The 24,838-nt window shown below is 43.1% G+C and overlaps 1 protein-coding gene across 5 annotated transcripts in view; it reads right to left on the bottom strand.

The window, feature by feature from the left end:
• The window catches only part of pot1 (protection of telomeres 1 homolog), a 326,410-nt gene that overhangs the window by 244,152 nt on the left and 57,420 nt on the right, over window positions 1–24,838 (bottom strand). For all 5 annotated transcript variants that reach the window (XM_060839484.1, XM_060839486.1, XM_060839482.1 and 2 more), the window contains exons 2-3: window positions 22,486–22,623; window positions 7,645–7,717 (exon numbers count right to left, since the gene is read on the bottom strand). In XM_060839484.1, coding sequence (XP_060695467.1) covers window positions 7,645–7,717; window positions 22,486–22,608 — 196 coding nt within the window. In that variant the 5' untranslated portion in view covers window positions 22,609–22,623. The remainder of the gene's footprint in view (window positions 1–7,644; window positions 7,718–22,485; window positions 22,624–24,838) is intronic.

Here is a 24,838-nt window from a genome sequence, read left to right on the forward strand (position 1 = left end):
ATGTATCAATTCATGGGGTTAACAATTTTGAACAGCAGCAATGATTTTGCTTCTGGACAGGAAGGGTGTGGGACATCTGAGGCTGGGGAACAGTGGGAGGAGAGGGATAGAGAGGACCTACTGAAGGAAGAACTTTCAGTCACACATTACTTGAGTGTCTTACACATCTGCACATTGGACAGGGGAATCCGAGATAATAAATTAAATTTGAAGTGCATTTCCTCCTTTTATAAATAAAGACCTTCATGTATGTTGTAAGTTTGCTCGCTGAGCTGGCCAGTTTGTTTTCCAGCCAGCTCAGTGAGTAAACTTACAAACTGAACCTCAGCCTGAGCTACAAATCTTCTCAAAAATCGCAACTTCTTACAAAGCTGTTTCCAGACTACAGAGATATTGTCAACGTTGTCCCTCAGGGTTGAGCACTGTTTGTGATGCACATTAGTGACTTAGGTTTGGGAGAGACAGGCAAAACCAGAGATCACTCAAACAGGGAGAGTGTGAAGGAATTAACAACAGATTTCAAAAGAACATGGGATAGGCTGATTGAACCGCCAAACATATCATCCATCAGAAGTTAATGCAGAAAAACATCACGCGGTATATTTCGGTAGGAAAAATTATTAAAGGAGCCGAGAAGGCAAACAGCAGTGAATAAGTGTATCCAGTGGGTTATCTAGAAAAAGCGGCATAATGTTAAATTTAAGCAGAGCCATTGAGGGGTGAATCAGAATGCATTGGTTCGCACAAATATTGAAAGGGATGCGGGACTAAGGCAAGTAAATGGCAAAACAGAGAGGCAATATCGGTTTAACAATGCAATCCTAAAGTGGCGTACAACAGAAACCTGGGAGGACTTCTGCTTAATTTGTTGTAAAAAGCATGAGCGGTTAGCAAAGCATGAAAAAAGTAATAGAGGGTCGCTGGCTTTGTAAAAAGAGTGGAAAAACCAGAAGGTTGTACTAAATCTTATAAAACATTAATCTGGTTCCAGTTTGAATCCAAAACTGGGTATCATAATTTAAGGAGAAATTGCTTAGAATGATTCCAGAAAGAAACAATTACAACAGCTTAGAGAAACTGCAACTCCCTCAAGCAGAGAAGGCGAAAAAATGTTTTGATAGCAGTGTTGAAGCATTGCTAAGTACTTGGAAGTGTAAATGAAGACAGTTTCCAGTAGCTGATGCATTCCATACCAGAGGAGGCAGGTTTAAGGTAACTGATAAAACAACTCAGGCCAATGTGAGGGGAAAAGCATTCTGTGGTTAGGCTGTTTAATGTTCTATCCAATAAGTAATGGAAACAGAATGAATACTGGTTTTCAAATAGGAAATTGATAGACATTTTCAGAAGAGCGGTGGCAGAAATACAGGGAAAGAGCACAGTTGTGGGACTAGTTGGATTGCTTGTTACAAGAGCCAGCTCATATGCAATGAGCCACAAGCCCTCCTCTGTCCTGCAATTTTCTGTGAGTCTCCAGTAGAACAGGGCTAGAGAAACCAGATTTAAGAATGACACACAAAAAGAGACCAACATCAAGGCTGAGCTGCATGTCATCATCCTGCTCACACTAAACAGGAAGAAGTGTTTAACCTGTCAGCAAGGTTTCAAAGCTTCACTCACAATCAACCAATTATTTTTTAAAAAAAGGATATAAACAGCATGGTTGAAAAATGTGTTGCTGGAAAAGCGCAGCAGGTCAGGCAGCATCCAAGGAGCAGGAGAATCGACGTTTCGGGCATGAGCCCTTCTTTAGGAATGCATTCTGATTCACCCCTCAATGGCTCTGCTTTAATTTAACATTATGCCGCTTTTTCTAGATAACCGACTGGATACACTTATTCACTGCATTAAGCATTTCTCCAACACTTTACTATTCTGTACTTAGTCGAATATAAACCTTGTCTATTCAACCTGTCATTGCAATTAAGCGTTTTAGTCCCTTATTAATGTGAAGCATGGAATAGCATGATTGAAGAAAGGTTTATGCCCTAAACATCGATTCTCCTGCTCCTTGGATGCTGCCTGACTTGCTGTGCTTTTCCAGCAACACATTTTTCAGCTCTGATCTCAGCATCTGCAGTTCCTCACTTTCTCCCATAAATAGCATGGTGCCTACGACAATACTATTGCCTTGTCTCCAAATCCTGCTCACTAATGAGCAGATGGCATAGTTGGCAGGAGGCAACCATAAAAGGTTATCCCATGATGACCTATGTTTGGACCATGCCTACTAAATGAAAGTAAAACTGGTCTGCAATCACGCTATTCCATGCTTCACTTAATAAGGGACTAAAACGCTTAAATGTCAATGACAGGTTGAATAGACAAGGTTTATATTCGACTAAATACAGAATAGTAAAGTGTTGGAGAAATGCTTAATGCAGTGAATAAGTGTATCCAGTGGGTTATCTAGAAAAAGCGGCAGAATGTTAAATTAAAGGAGAGCCATTGAGGGGTGAATCAGAATGCATTGGTTCGCACAAATATTGGAAGGGATGCGGGACGAAGGCAAGTAAATGGCAAAACAGGCTAGAGGGAATGCAGAGTCTACTTATCTTCCTACTTCAATGACTGCAGTAAATGTTTCTACAAAACCTCATGAATACTTACAGTTTAATGATGTAGCGAGCTTATTAAATTTTAATTCTTAGACATTTTAGGCACACTAGCTTTGAATAAATTTAAATAAGTTAAAAGTTCATCAGAAATTCATCTGATTCATAAGCAAGACGTACATTTGACTTAAAGCGTTTCTTAAGTATCAATTTAAGCTGCACTAGCAAAGGAGGCCACACATAGAGATGAGCTGATGTGGTGAAAAGCATTGATTAGAGCTGAACTTCCTGATTATTGAATTAGTGTGAATAACTATTAACTCCATTTAGTTATTGATAAGGAGACTGACTCATTCTGTTCAAACTCATAGTTTAAAGAGATGAATTAAACTGACCACAGGAAATTCGACTAAACTGTTCATGGCTAAATAACATGAAAAATTCAAAATAATTATTTCTTACAATACAAAATCAGTAAGTCAGCAAAAAGGAGATAGCTTTTTGTTTGTATAATTACACAATTATACTCAACTAACAAGAAACAAACAGCGCCAAACTAATTAAAGAAAAATGGAACTTCAACAGACTGGGAAAATGAGAAAAATCATTCAAGCCTATAAGTATAACATGTATAGATGCAAAAATGAAACATGGAAAAAAACCCACACAGGGTCAAAAGAAGCAGTGAAAGCTATTATAAACATACTAAGGGACTGAGAGATATGTAAAAATGCAGCATCATAAACAGCATATAATAGATTATGAAGAATTTATAGACGTGTTAAAGAAGCACATTGTTTCAGTATTCATAGTAGGCAACGAGGATAAAATAGTAATGGTACAAAAAAAAGGCAAAAGGGAAGGAACTGAATTGATTTAATTAACACAAAGATAAGAAAACATTGAGCTCTAAACTGAGAAATCTTCATACTTGCTGGTTTCTATCCGGTGAGATGATGACAAATGCATTGATCATTTTTTTTTCCAAGATCTCTAGATTTTGAATCAGTTCATTGAGTATAAGAGTTGGGAGGTCATGTTGTGACTGCACAGGCCACTTTTGGACTACTGTGTTCATTTCTGGTTTCCATGCTATTATAAGAAGGATATTGTGAAACTTGGAAGGGTTCAGCAAAGACTTACAAGGATGTTGCCAGGGTTAGAGGGTTTTAGCTATAAGAAAAGGCTGAATAGGGTGGGGCTATATTCCCTGGAAGTCTGGAGGCTGAGGAGTGACCTTATAGAGGTTTATAAAATCATGAGAGGCAGAGGGTACTTTTTCCCAAGGTAGTTTTTCCCCAAGGTAGGGGAGTCTCGTACTAGAGGGCATAAGTTTAAGGTGAGAGACGAAAGATTTAAAAGGAATCAAAGGGACAACTTTTCAGAGGGTGGTTTCCATATGCAGTGAGCTGCCCGAGGTTGTCAGGGAGGCTGGTATAATTACAACATTCAAAGGCATATGGATGGGCACATGAATAGCAAGGGTTTAGAGGGATATCGACCAAATACTGGCAAATGTGACTAGATTTATTTAGGATATCTAGTAGGCATGGATGAGTTGGACTGATAGGTCTCTTTCCATGCTGTACATCCCTGACTCTAACTGAAGTGTTTAATATTTCAGGAGAAAGGAAGATACAAAGAAATGACGGGACCATTGGCTTTATATCAGTTATGAAGATCAATTGTCAGGGACAGAATTCTTGAACATTAGGACAAATGAGATAATCAGAGAAAATCAGCACAGATTTGTGAAAAATAGGCTGTGCCTGCCTAATTGATCTTGAAAAGATGCAACGATAAAGATGGAAAGAGTAGGTTTTTTTTAACCTAAGCTCCCAGGAACATTTTAGAAAACTCCTCCCAGGAGATTATTAAAAATGATAGCGCACAGAAATAAGATAACATCATAGATCAATCACTTATTTGTAAAATAGGAATGATATGCTCATACAGACAAAGTGCTGGTGAAACTCAGCAGGTTGGCGGGGGGGGAGGAGGGGGGGAGATATCTGTGCAGAAAGAAACAGAGTTAACATTTCAAACCCAGCATGGCTTCTGAAGAAGTAGGGGGACAGCTGGAAAGGGGGAGGAGGAAGACTTGGACAGCTGATAGGGATGCCCAGAGGAACAAAAAAGTGACAGGTTGTTCATGCTCGCGGAGAGAAAACTACAGGTGAGGAGTTAATAGTAGGTGTTGGCGGCAGAAAATAGGTCTGCTAAGAGCAAACCCCACAAACAAGACACTGAGGATTAGGAAGGGAATATCATCAAAATGGAGGGCAGATATCATGCTCTCAAGTTGTCGAAATTAACATGGAGTCCTGAAGGCCATCAAGTGCTTCAGTACAAATGAGGTACTGTTCCTCCCCAGCTTGTGCTGTGCTTCATTGGAACATTACAGCAGAGCCAGGACAGAAATGCTAGCAATGACAGCAAAACAGCAATTGGAATGGCGAGTGATTAGCAGGTCAGAGTCATGTGTATGGCCAGCGCAATGGCGTTTGACAAAACGGTCACCCAGCCTGCATTTGTTCTGACCAATTTGAAGACTACTTTATGAGGAAGGATACACAATAGATCCAATTGCAAAAAGTACCAATAATTGTTGTTTCACCTGAAAAAAAGTCTGGGGTGTTGGACAGTGAGGAGGGAGAAAATAATGGCAAAGCATAACACCTTCTGCAGTGGCATGGGAAGGTGCGATGGAGTGAAGTGGTGTTGGGAGTGATGGAGGAATGTACCAGGCTGTCACAGAGGGACAATCCATGTGGAATCGTGACATGGGATGGGAACTGCTGGTGGTGGCAGAAATGACACAGGATGATGCCTTGAATGTGGGGGTTAGTGCGTTGGCATTCTACTCAGTATCCAACTCATCTACTAACATGAGCACTCCCTTACCACCTGTTTCAGTAGCTCCTCATCAATGCCTTATGTTTTAAACAGCACAAAACCAGCTTCTTTCCAGGCCCATTCACCTCTAACAGAGAGGCACATAGATCTTGAAACTTGAACTCTCTTTGTCAAGGTTTTGCCTGACCCTTTGAGTCTCTCCAGCTCTTTCTACTTGTATTTCAGATCTCCAGAATGCCCAGCTTTTTGTTTGTTGAAAGGTATATATACTCAGCTGCGTACAAGTGGCATTCCAAACAATAAAAGGTGGCTGCAACTCTGTTTTAAGCTATTATTATCCACGTAATCCAACAAGGTTTATAAAGCCTGTATTCTTAGTATCTTGCCATATGGTTGTGACAATTTACATCTATTTAGCAAAATGCTCTTCAATTTCCAACTTATTGTCCGTGACACATTATGAGTGCACTCTGCAAGACAAAATCATTAATACAGTCCTCTCAAAGGCAGCGCTCTGGTGTAATTGCACTAATCAACCAGTTTCCTCCCACAATCCAAAGATGTGCAGGTTAGGTGAATTGGCCCATTGTGTTAAGTTATATGTAGGTTAGGTGCATTGGTCAGGGGTAAATGTAGAGTGATAGGGTAGGGGAATGGGTCTGGGTGGGTTACTCTTCGGAGGGTCGGTGTGGACTTGTTGGGCCGAAGGGCCTGTTTCCACACTGTAGGGATTGTATGTTGATGATTCTATGATCCTGATGATGATAATCAGGCAGAGGCAGCCAATTGATGCATACCACAGGATCTCCTGTGTAGTGAGGCAGAAGGGAGCAGACAACATGAAGGCCCTAAATATTGGGAGCTACTGGCTGTTGAAAGCGAGTGTCACCATTTCTCTCTACAGTGGATTAGCAAGAGGTGCCAACGGCACAAGCAACAACCCACAGTGTCACTAGCAGCTTTGTGTGTGACATCTGTGGCAGTACCTGCATCCCATTAATTTGTCTTCACAGCTGTCAAAGTGTAGCCCCAACAAAACGGATTGATTGCTGCAGGTCCATCATCTCTCATAGGTGGAAGGAGACCAACAGAATACCATTGTAATGAGCATGCAGTCCAACACTCATACTGATTCTACACCAGGAGGAGTGGGGGATTGATCACACATGTTACGTTTTTAGGGATTCTCAAATGTACCTGTACAAGTTTCTGAATTACCTTAAGTAGGAGGCAATGTATACTGCACAGATGAGAGTAATAAGTTCCAAAAGGACACTGTCAGTTCAGTGAGTGGGGAAAAGTGTAGGAGATAGAGTACAATGTGGGAAAGTGTGAGCATATACACTCCCAGTCAGAGAAAGACAGTTCTGAATCGTTTCTTAATGCAAAGAGGCTAAAAGGGATTTTAGTGTCTTGATTCTAGAATACAGAAAATTCATGCATTGGAAAGATGTTGTGAAACTTGAAAGGGTTCAGAAAAGATTTACAAGGATGTTGCCAGGGTTGGAGGATCGAGCTATAGGGAGATGTGAACAGGCTGGAGCTGTTTTCCCTGGAGCGTCGGAGGCTGAGGGGTGACCTTATAGAGGTTTACAAAATTATGAGGGGCATGGATAGGATAAATAGACAAAGTCTTTTCCCTGGGGTCAGGGAGTCCAGAACTAGAGGGCATAGGTTTAGGGTGAAAGGGGAAAGATATAAAAGAGACCTAAGGGGCAACTTTTTCACGCAGAGGGTGGTGTGTATATGGAATGAGCTGCCAGAGGAAGTAGTGGAGGCTGGTACAATTGCAACAGTTCCGAGGCATTTGGATGGGTATACGAATAGGAAGGGTTTGGAGGGATAAGGGCCGGGTGCTGGCAGGTGGGACTAGATTGGGTTGGGATATCTGATCGGCATGGACTGGTTGGACCGAAGGGTCTGTTTCCATGCTGTAATTCTCTATGACTCTGTGACTATAAGTACAAACAAAAGCCTGAAAAATGCCATTGGAATCTCAGGTTTGTCTCAGAGGTGCTGGTGCACAAGTATAGGAGACAGGTGGTTTGCGAGCCACAGTGAAATGACAACAATTTAAAACATTTTACAAATTGGCATTTAATGAAAAATAAAACTGGAACATTAGCAATTTACAACTAAATTTGTAACGTTCTGACATCCGGCACCTTTGAAGGGTTCTATCAGGTACTTTTTTTTCAAGTTACAACATGGCCATAAATCAATGTCAACATACCTTCCAATACCATTTTGAATGCTTTTTCTCCCGTTCCCAGCTCATGTGACGGATACTTCATCAAAATTGTTCCCTGAAGAGCAAAAGCAAGCATATATTGATTGAAACACATGTGATCCCCAGGGGTCAACGCAGGGCTTTTGGGGAAGATGATGCGTTCTCTAGTGGGAGAATCTAGAATCAGGTATCACCTTGTAAAAATCAGCTGGCATCAATTTAAAACAGCGATCAGGCTCTCGAAGGGCTAGGCAAAAATGAGGACTGCAGATGCTGGAGATTAGAGTCAAGAGTGTGGTGCTGGAAAAGCACAGCAGGTCAGGCAGCATCCGAGGAACAGGAAAATTGACATTTCAGGCAAACGCCGTTCATCAGGAATGAGGCTGGGAGCCTTAGGGGTGGAGAGATAAACAGGAGGGCTCCTTGGGTGCTGCCTGACCTGCTGTGCTTTTCCAGCACCACGCTCTCAAAGGGTTGTAGAGTCTTTAGGACTCTCTTCCTGAACAATGGTTGAAGCAGAATCTTGAATAAGTTTCTGGCTGTAACAGCCGCTCCTGTTTTGAGGTATTTTAGGTGTTGGAGGTGATTTCCTTGAATTCCAGGAGCAGCAATTACGTTTTATATGCTGTTGCCTAGTTTCGGAACTTTGGGAAAAAAAGTCAAAGCAACAACAGTTTTAAAAGGTAGAAGAACAGACAAAGGAAGCACATAGTGAGGTCAGTGCAGGAGAGAGAGAGAGAGAGAAAGAGTGAGAGAGAGAAAGAGAGAACCAGCACAGTTACTGCCTTTGCTGTTTGAATTCATCTATCGCTAGACATCGGAATGCATTTGGGAAAATTAACAAACAGTGAAATTTACAACTGATCTTGGAGGAACTGTTTGAGCAAAGTTCACAGCACAGAAACAGATAAATGTATTGTTTTTAAGTGTGACCTACAGCAAGTCTGCAGTAGTGAGTAGAGTAGGTTCTTTCTTGATTATATGCATTTTGAGATATGTCTCTTGATTAAACTTAAAATATAAACCATAACTATTAATTTAACCTGGGGCCGTGTTATGTTATTTTCTGGATCTGTAGATTGTGAAGGAGCAAAAATGGCATTTAGTAGAGTGATATGCGCTTCCTGTCAGATGTGGGAGTTTAAAGAGAGTTCAAAGGTTACTGTGGATTATTTGGTTGCAAATCTTATCAGATCGAATGGATTGATTGGAGAGACAGTTAAACGCAATGAGGAATTTGCAGCAGCAACAGTATGTGATGGATGGCAGTTATGGGAGGGGTGAGAGGGGTGGCGGGGGAAGTCTCAGATACAGTCGCACAGATGTGCTAACTCCAGGAAAGGTAAGAGAGGTAGGCAGCTAGTGCAGGAGCCTTCTGCAGATATCCCCATTTCAAATAAGAATGCTGTTTTGGAAAATGTAGGGGGTGATGAATTCTCAAGGGAACGTAGCACGAACTGCCTAGTTTTAGGATTGAGACAGGCTCCAATGCAATGAGGGGTACATTGGGTTCCAAGAGATCAATTGTATTCAGGGACTCTCCTGTCCGAGGTACAAACAGATGTTTCTGTGGCCAGCAATGAAAAAAACAGAATGGTGTGTTGTTTCCCTGGTGCCAGGATCAAGGATGTCTCAGAGAGGGTGCAGAATGTTCTCAAGGGGGAGAGGGACTAGCAGGAGGTCATTGTCCACATTGGAACCAATGATATTGGAAGGGAAAAGGTTGAGATTCTGAAAGAAGATTAGAGAGAGTTAGGCAGGAATTTAAAAAGGAGATCCTCGAGAGTAGTAATATCTGGATTACTCCCAGTGCTATGAGCTAGTGAGGGCAGGAATAGGAGACTAGAGCAGATGAATGCATGGCTGAGGAGCTGGTGTATGGGAGAAGGATTCACATTTTTGGATCATTGGAATCTCTTTCGGGGTAGAAGTGACCTGTACAAGAAGAACGGTTTGCACCTAAACTGGAAGGGAACTAATACTCAGGCAGGGAGATTTGCTAGATCTGCTCAGGAGGATTTAAACTAGTAAGGTGGGGGGGGTGGGACCCAGAGAGATAGTGAGGAAAGAGATCAATCTGAGACTGGTACAGTTGAGAACAGAAGCGAATCAGTCAGGGCAGGCAGGGACATGGTAGGACTAATAAATTAAACTGCATTTATTTCAATGCAAGGGGCCTAACAGGGAAGGCAGATGAACTCAGGGCATGGTTAGGAACATGGGACTGGGATATCATCACAATTACAGAAACATGGCTCAGGGATGGGCAGCTTAATGTTCCAGGATACAGATGCTACAGGAAGGATAGAAAGGGAAGCAAGAGAGGAGGGGGAGTGGCATTTTTGATAAGGGCTGGCATTACAGCTGTGCTGAGGGAGGATATTCCCAGAAATACATCCAGGGAAGTTATTTGGGTGGAACTGAGAAATAAGAAAGGAATGATCACCTTATTGGGATTGTATTATAGACCACCTAATAGTCAGAGGGAAATTGAGAAACAAACTTGTAAGGAGATCTCAGCTATCTGTAAGAATAATAGGGTGATCATGACAGGGAGTTTTAGGTTTCCGAACGTAGACTGGGACTGCCATAGTGTTAGATGGAGAGGAATTTCTTAAGTGTGTACAAGACAATTTTCTGATTCAGTATGTGGATGTACCTACCAGAGAGAGTGCAAAACTGGACCTACTCTTGGGAAATAAGGCAGGGCAGGTGATTGAGGTGTCAGTGGGGGAGCACTTTGGGGCCAGCGACCATAATTCTATTCATTTTAAAATACTGATAGAAAAGGATAGGCCAGATCTAAAAGTTGAAGTTCTAAATTGGAGCAAGGCCGATTTTAACAGTATTAAGCAAGAACTTTCAAAAGCTGATTGGGAGCAGATGTTCGCAGGTAAAGGGACTGCTGGAAAATAGGAAGCCTTCAGAAATGAGATAACAAGAATCCAGAGAAACTATACTCCTGTTAGGGTGAAAGGAAAGACTGGTAGGTATAGGGAATGCTGGATGACTAAAGAAATTGAGAGTTTGGTTAAGAAAAAGGAGGAAGCATATTTCAGGTATAGACAGGATAGATCGAGTGAATCCTTAGAAGAGTATAAAGGCAGTAGGAGTATACTTAAGAGGGAAATCAGGAGGGCAAAAAGAGGACATGAAATAGCTTTGGCAAATAGCGTTAAGGAGAATCCAAAGGGTTTTTACAAATACATTAAGGACAAAAGGATAACTAGGGAGAGAAAGGGCCCATCAAAGATTAGCAAGGCGGCCTTTGTGTGGAGCCGCAAAAAATGGGGGAAGGTACTAAATGAATATTTTGCATCAGTATTTACTGTGGAAAAGTATATGGAAGATATGCAAAGTAGCGAAATAGATGGTGACATCTTGCAAAATGTCCCTTTTACAGAGGAGGAAGTGCTAGATGTCTTGAAACGCATAAAGGTGGATAAGTCCCCAGGACCTGATCAAGTGTACCCTAGAACTCTGTGGGAAGCTAGGGAAGTGATTGCTGGGCCTCTTGCTGAGATACTTGTATCATCGATAGTCACAGGTGAGGTGCCGGAAGACTGGAGGTAGGCTAACGTGGTGCCACTCTTTAATAAGGGTGGTCAGGACAAGCCAGGGAATTATAGACCAGTGAGCCTGACGTCGGTGGTGGGCAAGTTGTTGGAGGGAATCCTGAGGGACAGATTGTACATGTATTTGGAACGGCAAGGACTGATTAGGGATAGACAACATGGGTTTGTGCATGGGAAATCACGTCTCACAAACTTGATTGAGTTTTTTGAAGAAGTAACAAAGAGGATTGATGAGGGAAGATTGGTATTTGTGATCTATATGGACTTCAGTAAGGCATTCGATAAGGTTCCCCATGGGAAAGTGGTCAGCAAGGTTAGGTCTCACGGAATACAGGGAGAACTAGTCATTTGGATATAGAACTGACTCAAAGGTAGAAGACAGAGAATAGTGATGGAGGGTTATTTTTCAGACTGGAGGCCTGTGACCAGTGAAGTGCCACAAGGATCGAGGTTGGGTCCACTGCTTTTTGTCATTTACAGAAGTGATTTGGATGTGAGCATAAGGGGTACAGTTAGTAAGTTTGCAGATGACACCAAAATTGGAGGGATCTTGATCAGATGGGCCAATGGGCCGAGAAGTGGCAGATGGTGTTTAAATCCGATAAATGTGAGGTGCTACATTTTGGGAAATCAAATCTTAGCACAATTATACACTTAATGGTAAGGTCCTAGAGAGTGTTGCTGAACAAAGAGACCTTGGAGTGCAGGTTCATAGCTCCTTGAAAGGAGAGCTGCAGGTAGATAGGATGGTGAAAAAGGCATTTGGTATGCTTTCCTTTATTGGTCAGAGTATTGAGTACGGAAATTGGGAGGTCATGTTGTGGCTGTACAGGACATTGGTTAGGCCACTGTTGGAATACTGTGTGCAATTCTTGTCTCCTTCCTATCGGAAAGAAGTTGTGAAACTTGAAAGGGTTCAGAAAAGATTTACAAGGATGTTGCCAGGGTTGGAGGATTTGAGCTATAGGGAGAGGCTGAACAGGCTGGGGCTGTTTTCCCTGGAACGTCGGAGGCTGAGGGGTGACCTTATAGAGGTTTACAAAATTATGAGGGGCATGGATAGGGTATATAGACAAAGTCTTTTCCTTGGGGTCGGGGTGTCCAGAACTAGAGGGCATAGGTTTAGGGTGAGAGGGGAAAGATATAAGAGAGACCTAAGGGGCGACTTTTTCACACAGAGGGTGGTATGTGTTTGGAATGAGCTGCCAAAGGAAGTGGTGGAGGATGGTACAATTACTACATTTAAAAGACATTTGGATGGGTATATGAATAGGAAGGGATATGGGCCGGGTGCTGGCAGGTGGGACTAAATTAGGGCCGAATGTCATACTCCTGCGAGTTGTTCCTATCCTCTAAATTTGTACACTGACAACTAAACTATTCTTGCTGTGAAAGCATGTGTGGAGCCAACTTGTACACGGTTAAGAGCTGGCTGTTTCACCCTCTCTTTCTCCAATAGCTAAGAGTGGACTCAATAAATGAAAAATTACAGGAGCAGAAGAACTCAAAGCAAGCATACAAATCAAATGCAACTAAGCTGCTTACAACAAGTTGCACATCGAAGGGATCCAGCAATTCTCCTGTGAGTGCTAAACCACCGACAAGAGAAGCCAAACATTTTCAGTCAATTCAGTTCAATCCAAGGGTATGGACATGGCATTATGGAGGATACTTTACAGCAGGTCTAGGAGGTCAATCCTCTCCCAGACAAATGTTATTACTTCAACTTGTATTGAGGCAAAGACTAACACTGTGCGCCTCATTCCAGAAGGTGTTTATGACCATTCAGGGCACAGATTGTTCCTCTACTGTTTTTACCGATCAACAAGTGCAGGTTGGTCCGGAAGTGTCTTGTGAGCTCACCCAGATCAGTTCAAAGGTCAGTCTGCTTTTAGTCAGCTGCTCATAAAATATAGAACATTACAGCGCAATACAGACTCTTCGGCCTCGCCGTCACCATACTTGGAAAAAGGCTCGCCCTGTCTGCCCTATCTAACCCTCTGATTATCTTATATGTCTCTATTAAGTCACCTCTCAACCTTCTTCTCTCCAACGAAAACAGCCTCAAGTCCCTCAGCCTTTCCTCGTAAGACCTTCCCTCCATACCAGGCAACATCCTCATAAATCTCCTCTGCACTCTTTCCAAAGCTTCCATACCCTTCTTATAATGCAGTGACCAGAACTGTACACAATACTCCAAGTGCGGCCGCACCAGAGTTTTGCAGCATAACCTCATGGTTCTGGAACTCGATCCCTCTATTAATAAAAGCTAAACACTGTATGCCTTCTGAACAACCCTGTCAATCTGGGTGGCAACTTTCAAGGATCTGTGTACCTGGACACCGAGATCTCTCTGCTCATCTACATTTCCAAGAATCTTATCATTAGCCCAGTATTTTGCATTCCGGTTACTCCGACCAAAGTGAATCACCTCACACTTGTCCGCATTAAACTCCATTTGCCACCTCTCAGCCCAGCTCTGCAACTTATCTATTCTCTCTGTAACCTACAACATCCTTCGTCACTATCCACAACTCCACCGACCTTAGTGTCGTCTGCAAATTTACTAACCCACCCTTCTACGCCCTTATCCAGGTCATTTATAAAAATGACAAACAACAGTGGACCCAACACTGACCCTTGTGGTACACCACTAGTAACTGGACTCCAGGATGAACATTTCCCATCAACCACCACCCTCTTGTCTTCTTTCAGCAAGCCAATTACTGATCCCAACTGCTATATCTCCCACAATCCCATTCCCCCGCATTTTGTACAATAGCCTACTGTGGGGAACCTTATCGAATGCCTTGCTGAAATCCATATACACCACATCAACCAGTTTACTCTCATTTACCTGTTTGGTCACCTTCTCAAAGAACTCAATAAGGTTTGTGAGGCATGACCTACCCTTCACAAAACAGTGCTGACTATCCCTCATCAAATTATTCTTTTCTTGATGATAATAAATCCTATCTCTTATAACTTTTTCCAACACTTTACCGACAACTGAAATAAGGCTCACTGGTCAATAATTAGCAGGGTTGTCTGTGTTTCCCTTCTTTAACAGGGGAACCACATTTGCTATCCTCCAGCCTTCTGGCACTGTTCCTGTAGGCAATGATGAAATAAAGATCAATGCCAAAGGCTCGGCAGTCTCCTCCCTGGCTTCCCAGACGATCCGAGGATAAATCCCATCTGGCCCAGGGGGCTTATCTATTTTCACACTCTGCAGGATTTCTAATACCCCTTCCTTGTGAACTTCAATCCCACCTAGTCTAGTAGTCTGTATCTCAGTATTCTCCTCGACAACATTGTCGTTTTCTGAGTTAATACTGTCAAATAATATTCATTTCATGCTTATTTATTGATTCATAGGCAGTGAAAGCAAAAGGCTGCTACTTCCAGGCTGCTGGCCAGTCTGGTACTTTGAGGGAGGGGGAAACAGGCCCCAGCCAGTCAGAGCTTCAGAAGAGGCCCGAGGAGCTGAAACATTCACTGGTTTTGTATTGGATAGAGTTGGGGTCCAGATGGAGCCACTCAGCTGAGAAAGGAGCCCACAAACAGTACACCACTGGGTGAAGCAGAGGAAGGCCGGATGTCAGAGAAACCCAAAAGCAATGCCAGCCTGGTGAAGCCCGGGTCTGTGAAAGAGCTCACATCGTGCTCGTGAGCGAGTGTTGGAGATCAATCTTGAGAATGAAGAAAGCTGAAGGCCCAGGAAAAGAAATTCAAGCACCAACTGGTAAGGTAGTACAAAGCAAAGTGGCCGTGAAGGAAGCTCAAAGCTAGGTTGTCAGGAGGGAAGAACTGACGTCACTTGCAAAGATGACAAAAATTGGTGATTCACGGTCCTCAACACATGATAGATTGCTGAAAAATCTATAGGAACTGTCCAGCCCACATCTGCTGTTTGATGTACTCTGTTTGTCACCCCTCCAGAACGACCTCAACACAGCCCTGATCCTGCAGCTCCAAACCCTCTCCTGACAACAACACATCCCCAACCTGACCTGACTTAGGTTTAAGGTGAGAGGAGAAAGATTTAAAAGGGACCAAAGGGGCAACTTTTCCATGCAGAAGGTGGTGCGTGTATGGAACGAGCTGCCAGAGGAACCAGTGGAGGTTGGTACAATTTCAACATTTAAAATGCATTTGGATGGGTATATGAATAGGAAGGGTTTAGAGGGATATGGGCCAAGTGCTGGCAAGTGGGACTAGATTAGGTTGGGATATCTGGTCGGCATAGATGAGTTGGACCAAAGGGTCTGATCCCGTGCTGTACATCTCTACGACTTTTCTGATCATCGCCCCATCATTCTAATCCAGCCTGCTACTCCCTTAACTCAGCAACAGGCCTCCTGAACCAATCCACGCGACCTGCCCTCCGTCACCTCCCCCCCACCCCCACCCCCCCAAGCTCCTCACGGACCCCAGGATCCATTCACCTGCCACGCACCTTCTCTCCAAAGTCTTTTTTTTAAAAACCAGTTTTGGTCACTTCATACACTTAACATACCTGACTGCAATGGTGAGTTCTGTTAAAACAAAAATTCCCTGTGCAGCCCTATGCAAGGATTCCTGTGCTTGGTGAGATTTGCAGGACTGGAAGATGGGCCCAAATATTTGGAAGCAAGTACGTATGCAACCTGCATTGGAATTAGGGGCTCAAATCCTGATCGGAATATTTGGGCCGTTCTGTTCTATATTGATAAAAACAACGAAGCCAGAATGCTGAGAAGCCCATGACTTGTTTTCTTGACAGAGACATGGCCACTCTCAATTCCAGGTAGAGGGAAGAGGAGACTCACATTCCTGGAAAACGTGCCAGATGCACCAAATCAGAAGGGTGCAAATTGAAAGAGATTTAAAATGGTGATACCCTGAACTTCAGAGGGAAGCCATGTCTGGTAACATCTATTATAGAAAGGCATAGCAAGGCAGGAACAGTCAAGCAGCATATTCGAGAAACATATCCATATGAATTTCTGAACTACAAAAGGTCTGTCTGTTTTAAGCTGTTGGTTAGTATCCATTAAATCTGACTGGTTTATAAGACTTGCGTTCGCTGCATCTTGTTATACAGCTGTGAAACATCGACAGCTATCCTAAAAAAGATCAAAAACTTTTAACTTCATTGTCTCTAGCATATCAAGGGTCCAGCCTGGCAGCATTTAGTCACAAAGATGTTAGTCTTCTCAAAGGAAAGCATGGGTGCTGATCAAACAGGAATATCTTTGTGGAATTGGGCACGTGGACAGAATGGAAGACAGTCACATAACCAAGGACTCCTGTATGATGAGATATCCAGAGCTAGATGACCAGTGGGTGCTCAGATCTCCACTTCAAGGATGTTTACAAACACGGCAAGGCCCTAAACATCAAATATTGCATGTGGCAGTCACCAGTTGACAAGAGAACAGCAATACCTCCTGTGGGTTGGCAGGGATTATCACGATGATCTGGCTTGGCACAGCACTAAAGCCAAAAACAACCACCAACATCACAGGGCAGCTTCATGTGTGGCACTTACAAAAGAACCAGTCTCCTAGCTTTCACAACCACTAGTGAAGGAGCAACGAGGAAGCGACCCGAGCCATCTGAAAGGTAATTGTTTGTTGCATGTCCATCAGTTCTCTTGGATGGAAGGACGTCAACCAATCCGATTTGTCACAATTGGAAGACAACTTTCAAGCTGTTGCAATTTGTCAGTGTAAATTTAGATTAGATTAGATTAGATTATTTACAGCGTGGAAACAGGCCCTTCGGCCCAACAAGTCCACACCGACCCACCGAAGCGCAACCCACCCATACCCCTACATTTACCCCTTACCTAACACTACGGGCAATTTAGCATAGCCAATTCACCTGACCCGCACATCTTTGGACTGTGGGAGGAAACCGGAGCACCCGGAGGAAACCCACGCAGACACGGGGAGAACGTGCAAACTCCACACAGTCTGTCGCCTGAGGCGGGAATTGAACCCGGGTCTCAGGCGCTGTGAGGCAGCAGTGCTAACCACTGTGCCACCGTAGATTCTCCACCTCAGAATCCATTTCTTTCCTGGCACAGTAAATGTTTGCTAAAGCTGCACTTTGACAGTACAGAGGTCCCAAATGTTTTCCTTCATTTTAATGTTTCTACTGAAATCCTCTTTACCAGCACAGACTGTTCTAATGAATATGCACATCAGAAATAAGGCTGCAAATCCGATGGGACAACATTAACGACTAAACAATTTTCTGAAGTGAACACAGTATAGTTGACTTTGTTGCCCTCAAAGGAAACAGTTCCCCAACATTAATCTGTGAAACTACTGTAAACCTGAAGCAGTGCAGAGATGTGAAAGCTTGCTGCTTCTCTGATGCAGTTATGCCTTTTCCCTCTTTTTCAACAGTCCGTTGGGTTGTTAACAGCCTGAATGTATTTGAGCAATCTGCTGCTGACAGACCAACTCAAACGCTGCCCAGAAAGCTTTACTTTGGAAACATATGGCTACAGTTTCTCAATATGAATATTTATTTAATGCAAATTCCATTACCATATCCCTAGTCAGCACAGCCTTCTTCCTCAGAGTAAAGTCCCCATCTAATTCCAAGTAAACAACCCTCATGAGGCACACCAGCAGCAGGTATTTTAGTCTGTACATTGCATCTGTTGGAAGCTCTGCACAGCACCGTGGAAGTTTTACAGAATTGAAAGCCCTTTAGAATTACAAGTCTTTGCTGAATGTGCAAGAAAAGCCTGCTTCACGTTTCCAGATGGTTCTGTGGCTTTCATCGTGGCGTGCTGTGTTATCAATGGAGTCCAAAACACTGGGACTTATGGGTGACCTTTGCAGTCGGATTAGTGGTGGAAGATGCAGAGGGATTCTCCTTCTACTCCCAGATTAACAGGAAACCCTTGGGCCACCCATCGTGGTAATTATGAAGTTTTTATACAACTCAGGCATCCGCAGGAAGCTCAAACTTCAGAGAGTTTGCTCCATTCTTTCCATCATGTCGTTCTCTAGAGAATACATCCTGGCGTCAAGGCTAATTTGTACCAACATGACCATATTTCTGAAATGCATTTGAAAAATTATCTTCAACTACAAATATTAGAGCAAAACAGCATGCTGGCATTTTGTTATCACTCGGCCTTGGCTAGATGTTTTCAACAGCGCCTGTATTTATTGCCCATTCCTAATCCCTCTGGATGGTGGGCTTTTCTCTCGCAACACTGCAACTGTGGTGACGAAGGGGCTCCCACGTTATTGTTAGTGTCCAAAGACTTTGACGGAACAGCTACACCATCTGGATGGTGAGACTGCTCAAAGGAAATCGGGAAAGGATGCCGCACCCGTCCTTGTGGGCAAAGAGGAGTTGGATGCTTTAGAGGGTCTTGCCAAGAAGCTTTGGCAACGCACTGCACCCTGTACATAAAGCATCCTGTAGCCACTGTACCCTGATAACAAAAGGGTGGATGTGCAGCATCGTTCACAAGTTGATGATCAACTAAAGTGATGAAGAGGGATGAGGGTTTGGCTATTTTATCAGCATTGGATGCAATGAATCTGGTTAAGTTCTTGCTCAGCAATGATTTTGGAGAAGATCCAACAGTAATGGCACTGAAAGAAGAAGTGGAATGTCTCTATGCTATTTGCCATTGCCAGCCAAGCCTGGATGGTATCTAGTTCTTCCTCGATATGAACAGTAACTGCTTCATTATTGTAGTAAATACTGAAGATAGCTGAACCAAATGATCATCGCAGAGATGATTGAGCTTCGACGACCAAAACCAATGGGCAGTACTGCTGCCTCACAGCGCCTGAGACCCGGGTTCAATTCCTGCCTCAGGCGACTGTCTGTGTGGAGTTTGCACGTTCTCCCCGTGTCTGCGTGGGTTTCCTCCGGTTTTCTCCCACAATCCAAAAATGTGCAGGTAAATTGCCCGTAGTGTTAGGAGAAGGGGTAAAATAAGAGAATGGGTCTGGATGGGTTGTGCTTCGGCGGGTCGATGTGGGTTTGTTGGGCCGAAGGGCCTGTTTCCACACTGTAAGTAATCTAATCTAATCCCCTTCCATCCACTCAGCAGTGCTCCCCAGCAGTTTTAATAGGGTTCCTGTTGTTTAGCTTCGTAAGAACTTACACAGAGACATAACAGATACAAAGTCAAGGAGAAAGAGATTACATACAGTACTAAAGCATGTGGTCAGAAAGTTGCATTTTAATGGTTTTGAAGATGCTTTTGTAAGGATTCTTTTAGAATACTAAGTTCAATTCTGGTCTCCCCGCGATAGGAGAGATGCCGTTAAACTTGAAAGGGTTCAGAAAAGATTTATGAGGATGTTGCCGGGGTTGGAGGGTTTGAGTTATTGGGAGAAACCGAACAGGCTGGGGCTTTTTTCCCTGGAGGTGTCAGAGGCTGAGGGGTGACCTTACAGAGGTTTAGGAAATCATGAGGGGCATGGCCAAGGTCTTTTGCCCAAGGTATAGGTGTCCAAAACTAAAGGGCATAGGTTTAAAATGAGAGGAGAAACAAAAGGGACTCGGGGGGGGGTCAGCTTTTCAAACAGAAGGTGGTGCTCAAATGGACCGAGCTGCCAAAGAAAGTGGTGGAGGTACGATTACAACATTTAAAAGGCAACTAGATGGATAAGTGAATAGGAACAGTTGAGAGGGATATGGGCCAAATGCTGGCAAATGGGAATAGATCAGTTTAGATACCAGGTTAGCATGGGCGAATTAGACCGAAGGGTCTGTTTCTGTGCTCTATTACTGTGTGCGTGAGAGAGAGAGAGAGAGAGAGAGAGAGAGAGAGAGAGAGAGACAGAGACAGAGACAGAGAGAGAGAGAGAGAGAGAGAGAGAGAGATTTCAAGGCTGAATTACAGAGAGGTCAGACTCAGGCAGGCAATGCTACGAGTGAATGGGTGGGTGGGGGAAGAGGTTGATGGAATAATCCACAGGAAATCTGGATAGAAAGGGTTGGAATCAGAGTAACTGGGATTTTGTAGTTGGATTGCAGGATTAGACAGTTTTCATTGAAGCAGGCAGCTCTGGAAGATTTAAATACAAGGAACAGAATTTCAAATTAAAGACACGTGGTTCCAGGAGCCAAAGTAGATCAGCAAGGACATTGCAAATATGAAAGAGTCCCGTGGAGTGGAACAGCTTTTCAGGTGAATTGAGATCAATGGGAAATGTACCATTTGAGTGTGACCAGAGGAGCACAGGACGATTGAAATGGGTGCAGTTTGGGCGCAAGGCAGGTGATACTGCAGAGGATAAAGGGTCAGAAGCTCAGTCCAGGGATGACTAGCTCACCAAGGCTGAAGTAGATGTTCAGTTTAAGATAATAGCTAACAAGGGGATGGTTGTAATCGGACAAGTTTTTTGACAGACATGGAGAACAGGACATTCTCAGCATTCAGCTGTAGTTACACACAAGACTAGATGTTGGACAAGCAATCTGACAACAAAGAAGCTGTGGAATGTTAAAGGCAGGTGGAGAATGACATATTACATTATATAAAAATATTCAGCATCTCAGACGGGCTGAGAAACCATGGATGGAGAGCATGATCTACAAAAATGGACAGTCTTTGACAACACTGTTTGACTTGTAACACCAGAGGGCACAGTACAAAATGCTGTCAAGTGATCGGGACCTTAAATTCAATATTCTAAATTAACCCACAGCCTGACAGAAAAAGGGTCAAATTCAGTTAAACAGCAGCCAGCAGCTATTGGCTGCAGAGAGCAGTGAAAAAGAGGTCACAAAGGTTCGGGGGAACCAGTTTCAACAGCCCAAGGGTTGTGTATTGGAGAAGTATCAATCAGACTTTCTGGCACCTTGACTTCCGGCCAGTACCTGAGAACGCACACTTTAGACCTTCCTGACATGGCCACAGAGAAGGGAGTTAGTGCAACCCCATTGGATGCTTTGAATGGCACATATGATCCCATTGACCAAAGGCCACAGAACATTTGGAAAGATCCAGGGTGAGGGGAGGGGACAAAACACATATCTGGAAAACCCCGTCTCAGTGAAGATACATGGCAGGACTCACAGTGGAAGCACGTGCAGTAACCTGCTGGTCTTCCAGAGCAAGGAGCTGGCTTCGACTGTGTGTTGCAGACTGGCACATTCCAAGGTCCAGCCTACATGCTGAGATATGCCCTACAGCTTGAGGAAGCTGCTTCCAAGGCACAGTGGGAAAAGACCAGCATCTAATGTCTATCTTTCAAAATTAAATGGGAGTCCGTTCAGTTATTGGGTCCTCCCTCCTGTCTCAAAATGTAAATATAATCTTATATCAGTAAGAAATGCTTGGGTTCTGTTTGCTCTCTATATGCAAAGACTATATAAAATTGAACTGCGCTAGTAACCATTCATGGCTACAAAGATTTTTTTAAATAAAACAAAAGTGCAATGACCTAAGATGACCCAGAGAAGATCCACTCTGACCTGCGGGACACACTTTTGTGGAAAGAGACTAGCCCTACATTGAAGAGAGAGTCCAATGGCCCAGCACCAACATGTGGATCATTGAGGGTAATATCCTTTCTCAGACAGATAGAGCTAGACAGAGAGTAAAGATTGTGGGAATTTCACAAATTTAGTAGGAAGTTTTAGTAGGAAGCATTTTATTAACAAAAGAGAGTTGAACTGCAAACCAAATTCTGAATCCTTCTGTCCAATTACCCAAAAGAGAGCTTGAATAAAGTGTTTTAAACATTTAAACTGTCAAAGGGTGCAAAACATGGACAAGAAAATTTAACAAGGCTTCTTTAGAAACTGAAATTGGATGAAGTCAAGACTCACCTCGATCGCAAAATCCAAAATTTCAAATCCCTGTGTCATCTATCAAACTCCGTACTGGCTCAGAACAGAGCAGTTTGTTTAAGAAAATTTGCAGAGTTTTAAACACCCATCAGGTCAATATAATTTGCTACCTTTATTATCCAGTGGATGTAGACTCTGCCTATCATTCCAACCAAAATGGTTTTAATGGACATGATTCGCTGAAATCAAAATTACAAACCATCAACTGCCAAGAGATTACGACAAAAATGAAACTGATTTATCCGTTAAATGTTGTTGTAAGTTTGAAGTGCTTACCCATTCCAGGCAAACCTGTGCCATAAATATGCATTTCAAGTGTTCAAGATCCACAACCAGCACTTTTTTTGATGAAACTGGAATTTCAATCAATTGCATAATAATTGTTGTAAGGGTTAGAGCATGCTCAACCAAGACCCACAGAGACAGGGACAGAACTTACCTCAACATACTTATCGTCATAGGCAGAAGACAACTGTAGCTTATCAAATTCAATCCGTTGCATGTGGCTGGGGAGTTGTGCTTCAATCAGACCATCAGACTCTTTCAGCTGCTGAAATGGCATGGCCAATCCGACTGACTAAGAAAGAATGAAGTCAAATTCAAAGTACATCAATATAGTAACAGATTTAGAAATTACTCAGCAACAAAATACATTAGGTTCAATCCGGACAAAAATATGCAAGTAAAATACTTCATGTGCACCCATAGCTCCATCTGTTGAATCCAGACATGAAACATCCAAACACATGGAGAGTGCCCTATTGATGAACATAAACAGAAACTATGTTCAGCTACAATGTAAAACCAAACAGAACCTTCAATTATACTGATTTGCTTTCTCCCAAATACTGTGATACAATTTTCTATGGAAAACAAATTGCAGAAATTTGAAATGATCAAAAGACTAGGGATCTTGGAACAGTTGGAGCTTTCAAGATGGAGACCAAAAGAATTCTGTTGGCTATGTATACAAAGTAATACAGAGCAAAGCAGAATAAATGGAACAAAGGTGCACATGGGGCAACAAAATACATGACCAGCGCTTGAAGACCCCAAAGGCATTCGTATCACTGGATGTAGGTTTGCTCGCTCAGCTGGAAGGTTCATTTTTAGATGTTTCGTCACCATACTAGGTAACATCAGTGGGCGTCCGGATGAAGGACTGGTGGTATGGCCTGTTTTCTATTTATGTGCTTACGTTTCCTTGGATTAGTGATGCCATTTCCTATGGTGACATCATTTCCTGTGGTGATGTAGTTTCCTTTATTTCCTCTCGGGGGTGGTAAATAGGATCCAACCCGATATCAGGGTTCTTAGCAGAGGCAGTATTGTAGAGACTCCAACAAACAGCTCTGCCAATCATCCAACCCAAACTTTGGGTCCACTACGTGGATGATACCTTTGTCGTCACTAAATGAAACAAATTAGAGGAAACCTTCAAGACCATCAGTGATACCTTTACTGGCAGAAAATTCAGTAAGGAAGAGGAAACCATAACAAACTGCCATTGTTAGATGTCACAGTAGAGTGAACAGCTAATGGGAAACTTCAAACCAGTGTCTACAGGAAAACAACACATATGGACCAAATACTGAACTACAGGAGCAATCATCCCCACAAAGCTGCATCAGAATATTATTTCAATGAGCCAGCACACACAGCAGCATAGAGGAGCTACAGAGTGCATTCAAAAAGAATGGGTACCTAATGAACACAGTCCGCCGATTTCTTAGCAACAAACGCAAACAAACAGACAAAACGTCCAGACACCTTAGCCACTCTCCCCTACATCAAAGACATCTCAGAAATAACTGTCAGACTACTCAGACCTCTTGGCATCATGGTAGCCCACAAACCCACCAACACACTAAAACAGCAGCTAATGAACTTGAAAGACCCTATACAGACAACAAGCAAAACCAATGTCATTTATAAAATATCTTGCAAGAACTGTAACAAACACTACATTGGACAAACAGGCAGAAAACTAGCCACCAGGATACATGGACATCAACTCGCCACAAAAGGACATGACCCTCTCCCACTCGTATCTTTATATACAGATAAAGAAGGACACCACTTCAACTGGGACAACGTATCCATCCTAGGACAAGTCAAACAAATACACACACGAGAATTCCTAGAAGCATGGCATTCCAACCGGAACTCTATCAACAAACACATTGACTTGGATCACATTTACCACTCCCTGAGAAACAGAACAGGAAATGACATCACCAGCCAAGGAAACCTAAGCACGTAAATAGAAATTGGGCTATACCACCAGTGCTTCATCCAGAGCTCACTGATGACGTTACCCAGTATGGTGACGAAATGTCTGAAAATTAACCTTCCAGCTCAGCGAGCAAACTGACATCCAGAGCCTCAACCTGAGCTACAAATCTTCTTGAGACTCGCTAATTCGTATCACTTATTAGATGTGGATCAACCAAATTCACGACCCCCTGACAGCCAATGCTCAACTCTTCAAGGAGTTTAACCCACAAATAGGTAAAGGTGCATGTTTGATCCTTGGGGACCATGTTGAGAAAGTTGAACAAAGCCAGCTTTTATTGGAAGGAAGGTTTGTTGTAAGGAAAGTTAGCCTGTCTGTCCATTGGCTAGGGAAATGGGGGAAAAATATCGGGCAAGTCTTGGCTCATCAAGATGCATGGCCCCTGCTATAAATGGTGTGTGGGGACACCAGACAAGGACACATCACGTCTCCCCTCTAGCAACAAACACTCACTAATACTAAGGAGGTGAATAAAGACCCAATTCCTGAACAGACT

Source organism: Hemiscyllium ocellatum, chromosome 19 (assembly GCF_020745735.1).
Source record: "Hemiscyllium ocellatum isolate sHemOce1 chromosome 19, sHemOce1.pat.X.cur, whole genome shotgun sequence".
Lineage (NCBI taxonomy): Eukaryota > Metazoa > Chordata > Chondrichthyes > Orectolobiformes > Hemiscylliidae > Hemiscyllium > Hemiscyllium ocellatum.